This window comes from Puma concolor, chromosome B2, assembly GCF_028749965.1.
Source record: "Puma concolor isolate L17-30 chromosome B2, mPumCon1.1.hap2, whole genome shotgun sequence".
Taxonomy (NCBI): Eukaryota; Metazoa; Chordata; class Mammalia; order Carnivora; family Felidae; genus Puma; species Puma concolor.
In genome coordinates this window covers 121,363,771-121,380,092 of record NC_141671.1, presented here as the reverse complement: position 1 = coordinate 121,380,092, position 16,322 = coordinate 121,363,771, and the positions used below count along the sequence as shown (strand labels likewise).

The following is a 16,322-nucleotide window of genomic DNA, read 5'->3' as shown; positions in this document are numbered from 1 at the left end:
TGGACTTAGATGAATCAAGACTTCAAAAGGAAGAATGAATTGTATGACCCTAAGGTCGCTCTTCTGACCAAACAGATTGACGGGGGAGTCCTGACAAACATTCATGCCTTACCCAGTCTCTTCCGGAGAACATCACCCACCAACTCATTTTATGAAGTCAGCATACTCTTAATACTAAAATTTGATGATGACAGTATGAAAGAGGTCAGCAACATGCACCTGATGGAAATATCTTGGACAGAGTATTGACAAACCAAATTCTGCATCATATAAAAATGAAATGTTAGAGCAAATTTGGGATTAATTTAGCTAAGGAATGTAAAATTGGTTTAAAATAGAAAATATATTAATACCATTCTACATTAAGAGATTGAAGGAAAAAGACATGTGACCACATCAATAGGGGCAGAAAAAGACTTCATAAAATTTAAGGCAGTCATAAAAAAAAAAAAAAAAAAGAACATTTTACAAACCAGGAATAGGAGAGAAGTGCCTTAACCAGATACAGCTTACCTATGAAAAATATGTAGCAAATATCTAACTAAATGAAATATTGGAAGTACTAATTTAATATCAGGAAGAAGATAGGTATTTATTATCACTATTTCTATGCAACATATTACTGGGAAGGAAAAAAATATCTATGGATCAGAAAGGAAGAAGCAAAGGAGCAAAATACAGTATTCACAGACATTGTAATTTTCTAAATCAAAACCCCCCTGAAAATTGGTATCTAAAATTAACTGTATTTTAGTATATAAGAAACTATCTCAAGAAGTTCTATAGAAATAAAACCTAATATTTACTTAAAATCTAATATTACTTGGTCTCTGGAAAAAATTATAAATCATGATTGCAAAACACTACAGTACACCAAAAGAAATGAAGAGATGCTATGTTCATGGATAGAAAAGCCCAATAAAGTAATCTTTCTGTTCAAATTGGCCTAAAAATTTGATGTAATTCCAATAAAAAATTCACAGAAATTTTATGACTTTAGATTCTTGTATCCTAAGAAATCTTTGCCTAGTCATAGTTGCAAAGATTTTCTCTTTTTAAAAAATGTATTTCTAAAAATTTTAGTTTTAGCTTTTATATGGAGCCAGTTGATTCTAAAATCTACCTAGAAGAGCAAAGGTTAATAATAGGCAAGACACTACTAAAAAGTAAAAGGTGGAGACAAGCCATTGGATATGAAGACTATTTTAAAGCTATGGTGATCGATAGTGTACTTGGGTCCAGAGTTAGAACAGTAGAACATAATAGGAACTTTGGAGACTGGCCTATAAACCCCCTGTATGGAAACTTGGTTTAGAATAGACATGGCATTGATTTAAGTGGCAAAGGATGGAGTTTCTATTAAAGAATATTAGCACATCTGGGTATACAGATGAGAGAGAACACTAGCAGGGGAGAGACAGAGAGTGGGAGACAGAGAATCTTAAGCAGGCTCCATGCCCAGTGAGGAGTCCCACGTGGGGCTCAATCTCACAACCGTGAGATTGTGGTCTGAGCCAAAATCAAGAGAAAGACGCTTAATCGACTGAGCCACCCAGGAGCTCCTATAATCCCAATATCTTTTTGTTTCTTCCATCACTTATGACGAAATGTCATCTGTCATTTTTATTATTGTTCGCCTGTATGCTATGTGTCATTTTTCTCTTGCCGCTTTCAAAATGTTCTCTTTGTCTTTCATCTGCATGACTGATGTGTCTAGGTATTGCTCTCTTCATATTTATCTTTGGCAATTTGTTGACCTTCTTGGGTCTGTAAGTTCATGTTTTTCACTAAATTTGGGAAGATTTCAGCCATTATTTTTCCAAATATTTTTTCTACCCTTTTTTTCTCTTCCTTCTCATTGTAGAATTCTAATTACATGTATGTTAGAACATTTAATATTGCATTTTGAGATATTTTCTGGGATATTTTCATTTTCTATACTTTTTTTTTTCTCTCTCTCTGTCCTTTGGATTGGAAAATTTCTATTGATCTATCTTCAAGGTCACTGATTCTTTCTTCTGCCATCTCAAATTGGCTGTTAAACCAATACTGTGACTTTGTATTCAATGATGATAACTTTTAGAAATACAGATACCATATGGTTTCACTCTTATGTGGATCCTGAGAAACTTAACAGAAACCCATGGGGGAGGGGAAGGAAAAAAAAAAAAAAAAAGAGGTTAGAGTGGGAGAGAGCCAAAGCATAAGAGACTGTTAAAAACTGAGAACAAACTGAGGGTTGATGGGGGGTGGGAGGGAGGGGAGGGTGGGTGATGGGTATTGAGGAGGGCACCTTTTGGTATGAGCACTGGGTGTTGTATGGAAACCAATCTGACAATAAATTTCATATATTAAAAAAAAAAATGATGATAACTTTTAACTCCAGAACTTTTATTTTGTCCTTTTTTATGTTTTCCTTTCTCTGGTGCCATTCTCTGCTTGTTTACTCATTTTTAACGTATTTGCCTTTAATTACTTGAACATCTTTCTTCAACTCTTTAAACATATTTATATGTGTTTTTAAGTTTTTACTAAATCCAGCATCTGTATCTTCTCACAATCCGTTTCTGCTGCTAACTTTTTTTTTTTCCTGAGCACAGATCACAGTTTCCTGGTTCTTTTTATATTTAATAAACTTTGGTTGAAAATTCAACACTGTGGATAATATATTGTAGCAACTCTAGATTCTATTCTAGATTCTGTTCTTCTGAGAAGCTTTGATCTTCTTAATTTCAGTAGATAGTTTATTACCTGGATGCAAAATGTGAAACCTGTCTCCCTGTGGTATGCATCTGCTGATGTCGATACACATGAAAACAAGATTATAGAAAATTCAGTGCAATAGGGCAAAGATTCCATCAAACTGACTGATTCATAACCTGTTTGTTAATCAAACAGCCCCATAATCCTCACTGTGGTGAGAAGTTCACATCATATGAATAGAACTGAAAGAGATTATTAGGTTGTTAAAGAAAGGCAACTTTTAAAGAGATGGAAATAATTCTATTAATTTTTCAACGTGTGTCTGCCTTTTTTAAAAATCAAATTGTCAAGGAGATTATTATTTTTCAGGTTTAAGATTTGTTAAAGCTGGATGGAATTGTATGACATTGGTGGCTTGGGTGCTGTGTCAAAGTTGGTGGAACATATACTTTTCTAAATAAAACATCTCCATTTTCAGGGAGGATTAAGCACCAGGAATGAAATGTGTCTTTCATACCTTCTTTACTACCCAAGAATTAATCTTACTCGATGTGCAAGTATTCCTGACATTATGGAACAACTTCAGTTCATTGGCGTTAAGGAGATCTATAGGCCAGTCACGTAAGTAGTAAATGGATTTCGTAGTGGGATAGTATACTTCAGAGAAGGATGGGCTTGTCTTCATATTGGATTTACCACCATGTTATAGAATTTTTTCAAGTCCTATCCTATTTAATTTTTTTTTTTTTAGCTGGGTGACAAGGTGAGCTTCTTGGTTGGCATATCCAGATCCCCAAGACTCCTGCCAGGTTTAGTGATTTTCTAAAAGGACCAAAAGGATTCAGCCTATTACTGTGTTCATGGCTGACATTTATTGCAGAGAAAGAATACAATGCAAAATTAACAAAAGGAGAAAGGTTATGGGCCAAGTCCAGAGGAAACCCAGTACAAGTGTCCAAGGGGCCTCTCCAGTGGAATAACACAGAATGTACTTAATAACACTAGCATCAAAGTATGACAAGATGCATGAAATGTTGTCAACCAGAGATACTCATTGGATACTCAATACTCAGAGTTTTTATGAAGGGCTGGTTACATAGGTGTTCTATGCCTAGTAAGTACCAAAATCTAGACTCTTAGAAGGAAAGCAGATGGTCAACATAAATTGCATTGTTTGTACAAATACTCTAGGTGCAATGAGTCACTCTTCATTTAGAGAAAGTTTTATATCAGTATAGGAAATTGTTTACTAACTAAGTTCCTTGACATCAGCCAAAGGCCAGCCTTCCAAATGGGCATTTCTAAGGATGGAAGTCTCAGGCTTGCTAGGTTCACTCTGTCTGCACAATTGCACATCATAGAAACTACTTAAGATAAATAATTAGCAAGATACCTATTATTCCTGCCCTCTTGGGAATATACGCTACAGAGGGAGAGAGGAAATAAATAATATAAATATAAAATTTTAGATATTAGTAAATGTTATGAAAATAATTGAGACAGTGAAGAAGGTATGTAGCTGTTGTCAGTAGGGTAGTAAAAGCCTCTCTGGGAAGGTATCTCAGTCTGTCCAGGCTGCTGTAACATAAATACCATAGACAGAGTAGCTTATAAATAGAAATTTTTTGCTCAATGTTCTGGAGGCGGGGAAGTCCAAGATCAAGGTGCCAGCAGATTCAGTGTCTGGTGAGGACTTACTTCCTCGTAGATGGACATGGCCATCTTCTCACTGTAACCTCACATAGCAGAGGATGCAAGGGAGGTTTCTCAAGCTGCTTTTATGAGGGCACTAATCTCATGAGGGCTCTGCCCTCATGAGCTAATCACCTCCCTAAAACCCCACCTCATAATACCATCCACCTTGAGTGTTAAGATTTCAACATATGAATTTGCGGCAGGGGGGCAGGGGCGGTGGTGGTGGGTGGGACACAAACATTCAATCCATGGCAGGAGGTGATGTTTGAGCAGAGACCTCAGTGGTGAAGAGCCAGCCATGGAAAGATCTAAAGTATACTGTTTGCAGACAGAAGAGCCACTGTAATGACCTTATGGTGGGTATGAAGGTAGCATGTTCAAAGAACAGCCAGAAAGTGAGTTTGGCTGGAACAGAGTGAGACACGGCAGAGAATAAGTGAGGAGGTCTGACTTCAAGTGGGATTTTGTAGGTGACACAAAGATCATGTAGGACTTTATAGGTGACATAAAGACTTTGGGTTTTAAGCGCAAAGAAAATGCTATTGGATATAAACAAAATTGATTTGGCTGCTGAATTGAGAAAGGACTCTAGGAGGACCAGATTGGAAATAATAATACCAACCAGGAGACTGTTGTGATTGCCCAGTTGAGAGGCGAATGTGTCTGGGACCAAGGTGATGGCAGTAGAACTAATGAGCAATGGTTGCAAGCAGGTTACTTTCTCAAGATAGCACACACTGGACTTGTTGGTTGATGGCATTTCAGGGAGATGATGAGGGGAAAAAAAGAGGAAGGGGAAAATGAGGATGTGTGAGTGCTGTAGGGAAACAGATTTGAAGCAGAAATCAAAAGTTCTGCTTTGAATATATTAGGGCTGATGTAGGAAAAATGATTTTACTCATTCTTGATACTAGCACAAAGAAGAATTAGAGTGGCTGGTAGAAATTTTGGAGCATAGGTTTTGTTTTAATATAAGGAAGAATTTTCTAATGATTAGGACTTTTCAAAATAAAAGAGACTGATGAAATTGGGCAAAAGAAACACATAGATCTTTGAGGGAGTGTGTTTAAGGATTAAAAAACCCTAATGAGAATGTGGTAAATGCACTCACTGAGTTGAATATAATTATGGTCTACTTTTTTATTCCAAAATATTATAGAGATTGTAGATTATGAACTAAGAGCATTCTTCTTTTGAATTATACTTACTATCTGTGAATACGTTCTAGTGAGTTCCCATCCAGACAACCCAATGACCGTCAGAAATCTGTATCTACTAAAATACAAATAACAAAATGCTTGTGTAAATTAGTTTGTAGTTTATAAAGTATTTCTGTATGTATAATTTCGTTTAATTTGTTTTCACACACTTCCAATAGGTAGAGTAGGGCTTACAATCCTATTTTTATAGAAGAGGAAATGGAAATTCAGGGATTAAGAGGCTGTTCAACATCATATCTACATAAGCAATGAAGGAGCTAGTGTTTGCATTGTTCGCTTACCTCTGGTAGGTAGCTAGATATCTGCCTGTTTCTTCAAAATAAATAATTACATATGCAAAAAATAAAATAGTAGTGACTATCCAAACAGTATGTAAAATGTCATTCTAAAAACACTAGGGGACAGTCTTGTTTAAAATATCAACATTATCTCTTACAAAGACTTGGTAGTCTTTTTTTTTCCCTCTAGAATATTGGTTTTTGTTTTGTTTTGTTTTGTTTTTACATATTGGCTAGAAACTTTTCCTATTCAAGGGTTAATCCGAGAGAATCTTGAAAACGCATGGACATTGAAAGCTGTTTGTTTTACAAGGCGATGAGGTTCAAAAGTGTATTCTACGGCCTCATTATTTTCTTTGGTGTTCAACTTGTGTAGATCCTCTGAAAATGCTCCGCTTCCAAGTTACAGAGAGCTCTGAGTCCACACCTTTGGTCTCCTCCAGGAAATATTGAAGCTGGGTTTTTCATTTCTTAAAAAGACAAGGAAAATTGCTTCACAGAACAGGACCAGTTTTGAGATGTCATTGCTCACACAGAACCATTTAACTACATGGTTAAATTTAGGCATTCTTCAAAAATACAAGTGAAAAGGAGGCTCTGTTATAAAATTATGTTTAAGCTTTAAATCAGTCTTTCAAGTTAGCTTATCACATTGACATAAATGTTATTGAAAGCCAAACCAACAAGGTGCTGGCTAAAAGATCAGAAAGAGAGACAGTTGGGGTGATTTTGTTTTCTGTTTTATTTAAGAGAATGTTGTGAATTTGGTTTCAGGATACAGTACTCAAGAGGAATATCACTTAAAACGTAGCCCCAAATCTCGTATTCTGTGCTTTGAATATAATGATTAGTTAGGTGCTTTGTCTTATTTCAAACATTCAGTAACAATCCTAGGATTAGAGGAGGAGCTGATAGAAACATAGAGACAACTACATCCTGTCTCAGGATTTGTCTGTTCTAAGGGATGCAGTTTTTCTCTGCCTCCTGCAGATCTGGCGAGGCTTAAGGAAAAACAAAACACTCATAAAGATCAGATAACAGAATAGATCATGAGTTTAGATAAATTCTGTATTCTCTGCTGCACCACACATCAACACGATGTAGTTCCAGTGAGGCTTATGTGATGGAAAGTTTGATATAATTTATTCTATTTCTAAAAAAGAATCAAGGGTCGTGTTTGTATTTTTCTTTGTGGGAAAAGTCACTTTATGTTTACAATGTGTAAAAATCCCACATGCTTATTATAGGGCTTTTAAGGAGTGCAGAAGAAAAGGTTTAAAAAAAAAAGACACAAGCAATCATCTCAAATTATGTTAGAAATAAACAATACTGGGGCTCCTGGGTGGCTCAGTTCATTGAGTGTCCGACTCTTGATTTCCGCTCAGGTCATGATCTCATGCTTTGTGAGATTGAGCCCTGAGACAGGCTCAGTGCTAGCAGGGAGGCTGTTTGGGATTATCTCTCTCCCTCTCTCTTTCTGTCCTTCCCTGGTTTGCTCAACATGTGCACGTGCACGCGCCCTCTCTCTCTCAAAATAAATAAACTTTAATACATAAGAAAAGAAATAAACAATATTAACATTAATTGAAGGTTATTACAGATATCTTTCTATGTAGGTGTTGCTATAAAGATGAATAAATTAACTGTAATAAAGATTATAATTTGTGCACTGTTTAAAATAAAAACATTAAATCGTGATTTTGTTTAATTTATATGAAAACACTAAACTAGGGGCGCCTGGGTGGCTCAGTCGGTTAAGCATCCGACTTTGGCTTAGGTCATGATCTCGTGGACCGTGAGTTCAAGCCCCGCGTCGGGCTCTATGCTGACAGCTCAGAGCCTGGAGCCTGTTTCAGATTCTGTGCTCCATCTCTCTCTGACCCTCCCCCGTTCATGCTCTGTCTCTCTCTGTCTCAAAAATAAATAAACATTAAAAAAATTTTTTTTTAAAAACCACTAAACTAAAACTGAACAGTTGTTGAACTTCAGATGAATGCTGTTGCTGCTGTTGGTTTTAGCCACAAGGGGTAATATTTTGTAAACGGGTCTTAGATGTTGAGAACATAGATTGTAAAAGACATTAAAATGTCCCACACACTTTACATGTTTCGATTTTAGATCATAAAAGATGAGGACATTCATACTTTTATATTTTCTCCCACGTCCCTTTCCGTACTTCCAAGTATTTATTACTCATATTATAATTTTGTATTTGCAAGGTTTTAAATTTATGCATCTAATTCTCAAACCAAAGTCCCACAATATTTAATGAAAATTTTAAAGTTAAATAGATTCAGTGGTAATCCCTAATCTTATAGGATTTCTGCATTTCTGAGTTCTTTCGTTTGATTCATCAGAATGTTATTTGCAAGTTAGTTAATCAAGCGGGGCTTCCAGATGCTTTATGACTGGGGCGTTTTGTTTTGTTTTGTTTTGTTTTGTTTTGTTTTGTTTTGTATTTGAGAATTTCTGCATTTATATTTGGACAGCATTTGGTTGGATATAACATTTTGAGGTCATACCCTCCCCTTCCCTTGGGAAGTCTCTTTGGATGAATGTGAACATTCTTCGTCTACCTGTAGAATTCATAAGTTAAACTGAACATACTTCAGTGTGGAACATCTGCATTCAATTTTCCTGAAACATGAAATGTTTTTCATATATTCACTTATTTTTTTTTCCATTTCAGGGAAATTTTCTTATATTATATCTACAAAGTTTTTTGAAAATCTATTTGGAATTTTTCACAAGTACTTTCTCTTGTAGTTTTTTGGAAGGGTTCTTCTGCTTCTTGCTTTTTCTGATTTATTTGGTGTTAAATTTGGTTTGTCCTAAATTTATTTCCATTGGTCTGCTATCTCCCTTTTCATCTCATTCAGTTGTTCTAAATTCTTGTATGCGGGCTCTTATTTAATTCAATTCATGTTTTTATTAAATAAATTTACAACATGAAACACTTATGGGAATTCTCTCCAGTATCACTGGTTTATATTTGCTACTAGAGTCAACTTTTTCTGTCTCTTTTCATGAAATGTAATAGAAGTTCTTTACCCTATGTTTGCAGGGTTGTTATGTCATTTCTTGCTTATGCTGAGCTAATTCTGTCTAACACCTCTCTTTGCTCTGAAAAAAAAAATGTGAGTGAATTCTTGTCTACCTTCTAAACAAATCTGACAGTAGCTTTCTATCTTTCTACACCACAGTCTGAGGTTCAGCTCACATATTTTATGTACACACCTTACTATATTTTGAGGGTAAAGGGCTGTGGGTATAGAGGTGGGATTGTTAACTTTGTATTACAGTGCATGGGTTATTCCTTCCTCGGATGTTTTTTAGAAAATCTACCGAGGAAGGCTTCTTTCTTTCTTTCTTTCTTTCTTTCTTTCTTTCTTTCTTTCTTTCTTTCTTTCTTTTTTCTTTCTTTTTTTTTTTAAGATTTTTATTTTTAAGTAATCTACACGTAACATGGGCCTCGAACTCACAACCCAGAAATCAAGAGTCACGTGTTTTACCGAGCGAGCCAGGGGCGCCCCAAGGAAGTTTCCTAACTGGTTGGGATTGAATCCCCTTTCACAGAGGAACATCTGAGGCCTCACATCATGGGGTCTTCTCTACAGTTAGGGAGACAACTTTACTGTGGGCTTCCCAATATTCATATATTCTTGGGGTGTCAAAAGGATTAGAAGTTATACCTTGTTAGGTCAGACTTCCTGGCTTTCTTCTTTAACAATTAGATTATAAAATGTATGGCATTCTGTCGCCTTTTTTTCATCGGCCTGTTGGTATGTTTTGATTTCTGTTTTCTTATTTATTTTTTAATGTCCAATTGCTACAGGTAGAACTTACACACGACAAAATGCACCTGTTTTAACTATACTGTTTTCTCAGATGTGTATACCTACTTGACCCCAGCACGGACAAGATATAGGACATTTTCATCACTCCCAAAAATTCTATTCTGCTATCTGGAGACAACCCCACTTCCCACACAAAACCCCAGGAAACAGCAAACTGGCTTTTTGTCACCACATTAGTTCAATCTTTTCTAGATTTTATAAAAATGGGATCTTATAGCATGTACTCTTTCATGCCTGACTTTTTTGATTTGGAGGTTTTTGAGATTCATCTATGCTGGTGCACGTGTCAGAATTCCATTCCATTTTATTGCTGAGTGGTATTCCTTGGTGTGGACACACCAAAATTCATTTATTGATTCACCAGTTGAAAGGCATTTGGGGTCTGGGGCGCCTGGGTGGCTCAGTCAGTTAAACATCTGACTTTGGCTCAGGTCATGATCTCACAGTTCGTGGGTTTGAGCCCCACATTGGGCTCTGTGCAGACAGCTCGGAGCCTGGAGCCTGCTTCCGATTCTCTCTCTCTCTCTCTCTCTCTCTCTCTCTCTCTGCCCTTCCCCCACTCATGTTAGGTCTCTCTCTCAAAGAGTAAATAAACATTAAATTTAAAAAAAAAGACATTTGGGTTGTTTCTAGTCTCAGGCTATTCCAAAGAAAGCTCCTATGAACATGATTGTGTTAGTCTTTGTTATGGACACATGTTTGGCATTTTCTGAGCTAGCACGTAGTGGCTGAATCACTGCATTGGATACTAAATTTATGTTTACCTCATAAGACTCTCAAAATATTCTCCAAAATGACGTACCTTTTACATTCTCACCAATAATGTGTAAGAGCTCCTATTGCTTAACATTATGCCCAGTGTTTTGTATTATTGATATTTTAGATTTTATTTATTTTAATGTGTATGTAGTGGTACCTTATTGTGGTTTTATTTTCCATTTATCTTATGACTAACAGTGTTGAGCCACTTTTCATATGCTTATTGGTCATTTATATATGTTTCTTTTTAAGTGTTCAGAGTTTTGTTCATTGTTTCATTGGGTTGCTTGCTTTCTTTTTTTAAGTTTTTTAAGTTTATTTATTTATTTTGAGAAAGCACACACACAAGAGCGAGCAAAGGGGGCGGGGTGTAGAGAGAGAGAGACGGGGAGAATCCCAAGCACAATCTGTGCTGTCAGAGTGGGCCCTGATGCAAAGCTCGAACTCAAGAACTGTGAGATCATGACCTGAGTCAAAGTCAAGAGTTAGACACTTAACCGACTGAGCCACCCAGGCGCCCAAGTTCTTTATATTTTTAAAGAATTCTTTATACTTAAGATAGAAGCTTCTTGTCAGATGCATTTTACAAATAATTTCTCCTAGTCTGTGGAGATTTTCATTTTCATTTTTTCATTGTATTTTTTGAAGACCATTTTATCATTTTTGTTTATTTTGTGCTTTTGATATTCTTTGTAGGAAATTTTTGCCTACCCAAGATTTCTTTCTCCTGTTTTTTTTTTTTTTGTAAAGAATGCAAAGAATGTAAAAGGTACATCATGTTGGAGAATATTTTGAGAGTCTTATGAGGTAAACATAAATTTAGTATCCAATGTAGTGATTCAGCCACTACGTGCTAGCTCAGAAAATGCCAAACATGTGTCCATAACAAAGACTAATACAATAATGTTCATAGGAGCTTTCTTTGGAATAGCCTTTTTTTTTTTCCCTAAAAAGTTTACAGTTTTCAGCTTTTATATGTAGGTTGATGATCCATTTTGAGTAAATTCTTGTGTGTGTTAAGAGGTAAATATCTAGGTTCATTGTTTTTCACATGAATATCAAGTTATTCAAGAACCATTTGACTAAAAAAACAAAAACAAAAAAAACACAACCTACCTTTTTCCTATTGAATTGCCCTGGAATGTTTGTTGAAAATCATTAGATCATATACTGGCTATTTCTGGACTCTGAATTCTGTTTCATTGATGTTCATATTTAGCCTTTCTCTCGTATCACTCTCTGTTATCATAGTTTTATGATAGATCTTGAAATAAGAGCATGTAAGTCCCAAAATTTTGTCATTTTTTTTCTTTCCCCGAATTATTTAGGGTAGTCTAAGTTCATTTATATATATATATATATATATATATATATATATATATATATATATTGTTAAATCATCTTGTCAATTAAATTTGCAAAGGAAGACTTCTCACCCATAATAAATCATCATGTTAATATAATTTGTTTTTATCAACTACAGTGATATATAAATAATACCCTCTTATTTATAGATGCATCTGGGTAGACATTAACACACTGCTCAGATATGCAGAAATGTAACTGAATTTCTAGACCATTCCCAATATTCCTAACCAGCTCCCGGTCCCAGGTGAGAGCAGAACTTTCTACTTCAAAGTTACCTGTTTCTGGTTTAAAGCTTAGTCTTTTAAGGAAAAATATTTACCTTTTCAGGATTTCTCCTCTTTCTGTCTTTTCTTCTTTTTTCTCCAGGGGTAATCAGGAAATATGGGGGAGCAGGCTGGAGAGGGTGGGAGGTTTGTTGGGGTGATGTCATTATAGAATAGAGGCCTGAACGACGTCAGCAGGAATGGAGAGGAGACAATAAATATGAGTCAAGCTGCCATACGAGAGAAGCTCACAGCCATGTCCCGAGGTCACCAGCCCCAGTCATGCTGTCTCCACGTGAGCCATTAGGTTTGCCCTTTTCTAGATCCTTTTTCATATATTTACAGTAAAGTAGCAAGTTTGCTGACAGCACTTCTGTTACTTTATGCTGTGAAATCTCAAAAAAAAAAAAAAACCCAACAACTAGTTTCCTGATTTATTCTAGCAGCAAAGCTTTTTAAAGATTTCATCTACGTGTAATACCCTATTCACTCTTACCTGCAAGGCAGCAGGCAGCGCAGCGGATTTAAGCCGCTTTAGCCCCTTAGTACAGATTCCAGTGCCACCTTGTGGTGTTTTAGGGAATTACAGGCTGATGATTTCCTTCCAGCATTTCTCCCTGGTTGTGAAATTGATTTTCTTTTTTTCAAGAGAGACATCTTATTTTTTTGAAAAGCAAATTTTATTTTTAATGTTTAATTAAGTTTTTTAATGTTTATTTATTTCTGTGAAGACAGAGACAGAACGCAAGCGGGAGAGGGACAGAGACAGAGGGAGACACAGATGCCCAAGCAGGCTCCAGGCTCTGAACTGTCAACACAGAGCCCAACGCGGGGCTCCGATTCATGAACTACGAGATCATGACCTGAGCTGAAGTCGGATGCCCAACCGACTGAGCCACCCAGACGCCCCTTTAATATTTGATTTTAAAACTTTTATTTTTAATAAAACCTAGCTGTAATTTTTCGTGTGTTTAAAAGGACTTTGTATGTAAACATAATGGGCCCCTTTCAAGTTATTATTTTATACGAATTCTGATTGACATCTCTACAAGTCTTCACAGGATGTTTAAATTTTGAATGCTATAGATTTTAGGTCATTGCTAGCTGTGTTTAGTGTAGTGTGATGCCAATTGCTTTTTCTTTATTTAAAGTTAGGTACTTTAAGGTCTCTGTACAAAATAATGCATTTAAAACTCAACAAAGATATACTGATTTTAATTAAGAGAAAAAGGAAGTTAGAAATGAAGAATGTAAAGGTCCTTGTATATTACCCAATGTTTTACTCATTGTTTCACTTATTAGAGTGAGGGGGAAATAATTTTATTTTAGACATTGAAAATTTATTATCTCTAAAAGGTCAATAAAAGATGTTCAATTTAATTAAAAAGCTAATATTCCAAGTGTCTGAGTAGCTTGTGTGTGTAAGAGAGAGAGAGTAATTAAAGGCATAAATAAATGAAGAAGCTCCAATATTAAAAGTGTAAATGCCTCAACTGGAAATTAATTGGTTGGTAATTACCAAAACCACTGAAATAGCTTCTTGGGATGTTGTGGGAGCCAAATACCTGCTGGTTACCCATGATAATCTCTGGGAAGACCCATGGATTTATTCATGTAAATCCTGGTGGTGTTCCAACACTTCCTTATACTTCTTTTTTTCAGGAATCAATAACACAAAACAACATTTAATCAAAGACATCACTTGAGTATCTTTTCAAGCAGATTGTATCATTCTTCTGGGATCTCTTCTTCCTTTCTTGGACATTAATGTGTTTTTTTAGAGTGACAAGTAGAAGCAAGAGTATTTTTTTCTCAGTAGAATTTTTAGAACACTGGTTCAGTTCCAGATTTGTTACATTTATTATCTCTTAGGCAAGCCAAAACAAGGCAGCCAGCAGGGGTCAGGCTTTTCAACTATGTGGAATTGAAATTTCTGTCTCTTACAAAAAAGCCTACAGATTTCTTCATTACGCCATTGGCGTTACATTCTGCAGAACTGAACGTGTACTGAGTTACGTTGTTACCTAGAGCCAAAACACATAAGCAAGGAGTTGTGAGGCTGGGGAAGCTTTCTGAGTCAAAATTATTTGTCTAGGGTATTACCCATCTGGTACTACAATAAGGAATTTCATTCTTTCCAAAAGACTCCGTACTTGGCATGTATTTCTTCTGGCAATTGCTGATGGGTCTATCAATCCTTTGCGTTAGGTTTTCTATGTGTGTAAAAATGGACCAGCGTGAGGGCTATTTTAGAATGTTGAAAAGTGTTGGAAACGTGTCATGCTTTTGTTCTGAACCTGACTAATTGTGGTTATTTTAATTTCAGGACCTGGCCTTTCATTATCAAAAGCCCCAAGCAGTATAAAAACCTCTCTTTCATGGACGCAATGAATAAATTTAAATGGGCTAAAAAGGAAGGTCTCTCCTTCAACAAGCTTGTCCTTAGCTTGCCGGTGAACGTGAGATGCTCCAAGACGGACAACGCGGAGTGGTCGGTGAGCCCTACTTTGAATCTTCGGAGAAGCCAGATGTCACATGTTACCTAATCCCCTCCAGGCAAAATCTAAGGAACGGACAAATATCCATGAATCCGATGTTTCAGTTGTCGTTTGATATGTCTGATAATTTACTTGTTCCATAACTGCTCGGGTTGACCGAAAACTCCTGATTCCACTCCCTTTGAAGAGGGAGATTGGCTGTTAAGCTAAGGCTGGAATGAAGCGGGGATAGGATGAGATGAGAGCTTCGAAAAGCAGCAGAGCCTGGTTTGTGTCTCTCCATCCCAAAGGCGCATCTGGCTTTCTTCTCCACGTCCCTCAGGCTCCAACTCCTTTGACCTTTGACTCCTTAAGCAGCCACCCATGCCACCCACCGCTTTTACCCTGCAGAAGTCGGGGTGGGGTGGGGTGGGGGGGTATTGAGCGAGCCCGGCCGCGAACCTGCTCTTCAATCACTGGCATTGTTTACTTTTTCATTTTCAGATTCAAGGGATGACAGCATTACCTCCACACGTGGAAAGACCGTATAAAGCAGAGCCCTTGGTGTGTGGAACCTCTTCTTCCTCTTCTCCGCCCAGAAACCACCCTCTTGAGATGCTCTTGTGTTTCATGGTACTCTGCAGCCTGTTGCACAGCACACACTTGTGGTCATAATTCTGTGCTGGGGGACAGTGTTTTCTGTGATCCGAACGTGTCAGGTCAAAGACACTTTGGACATGAAGAGCAGAGCGTGAGGAGTGTGGAGACCTTCCCGTCACACACGCCCTTCCTCCCTACACCATCCTTCCCCGTCTACCCGAGAGATGCCGATTGGGTTCTCTGTCTTTTGCTCAGATACGTCTGATAAAATGTATCCATTGCCAATAAAGCAAAACTGGACTGACTTAACACCACCTTTTTAAAAATTCGGACAAAGTCAAGTGGAAGTGAAAGAGTGTCTGATTTCCTTCCATATTTCATTTTATGTAAACATCATCGCCATTTCACTTTTTATATTCCTTTCTCAGAAGACTTCCATCTTAACAGCGTAAAAGGAAGCACTCTCGCTTCCCGTGTTCCTTCCTCTTTCTTGTTCTTTGGGTGTGACTTCCCCAGGGCAACAAGGGTTCTTTCTGTGTTTCATTGTCAATCCAATGGGATTGGGAAAAACCAATGGGCCCCTTACCTCTGTGCTTTTTGAAGATGCCCATCCTAGTTTCTTGGTTTATTTGAGTCTCTTGGTACCCCCAAATGACCCCAAACCCATCTCAAAGCATTTCTTTATCCTTCCCTGCTCTGCACTAGACAGGTGAGTTTATCTTGAGCTCTATCACTCTCTAAAGAGAAAGAAGCTATAAGAAACACGGAAATGGTATATGGTGGACTGTAGGCTGAGGAGAAAATGTAGCTGGCTGCAAACCCCATGCTGTGAGGGGTCCTTTATGAGGTGTCAGGTCAAAGGGGGATAGTCTGAGCCAACCTAGGAGGGCGTGAGGTCCCTGCAGTACCTCCCTGACCATGTTGGGTGTCACACGTGCCGCATCCTGGCTCAATTTGAGTCACAGTTGCTGTTGTAGATTTATTTTTTATATTAGTTAATGAACTAACTTTCCTTAGTAGAATGTCACCAGTGGAAGATCTTGTCTCCTTTTAGGTTCCCTTGGTATAGTTCAGCCAAATCTTGTTGTGTGTCCTTTCCTCA

At 37.1% G+C, this 16,322-nt stretch overlaps 1 protein-coding gene across 1 annotated transcript in view; it reads left to right on the top strand.

The window, feature by feature from the left end:
- The window catches only part of MOXD1 (monooxygenase DBH like 1), a 91,599-nt gene extending 76,075 nt beyond the window's left edge, over positions 1–15,524 (top strand). The window contains exons 10-12 of the mRNA XM_025925716.2: positions 3,182–3,324; positions 14,470–14,638; positions 15,125–15,524. Coding sequence (XP_025781501.1) covers positions 3,182–3,324; positions 14,470–14,638; positions 15,125–15,295 — 483 coding nt within the window. The 3' untranslated portion in view covers positions 15,296–15,524. The remainder of the gene's footprint in view (positions 1–3,181; positions 3,325–14,469; positions 14,639–15,124) is intronic.
- Positions 15,525–16,322: the final 798 nt, after the last annotated feature.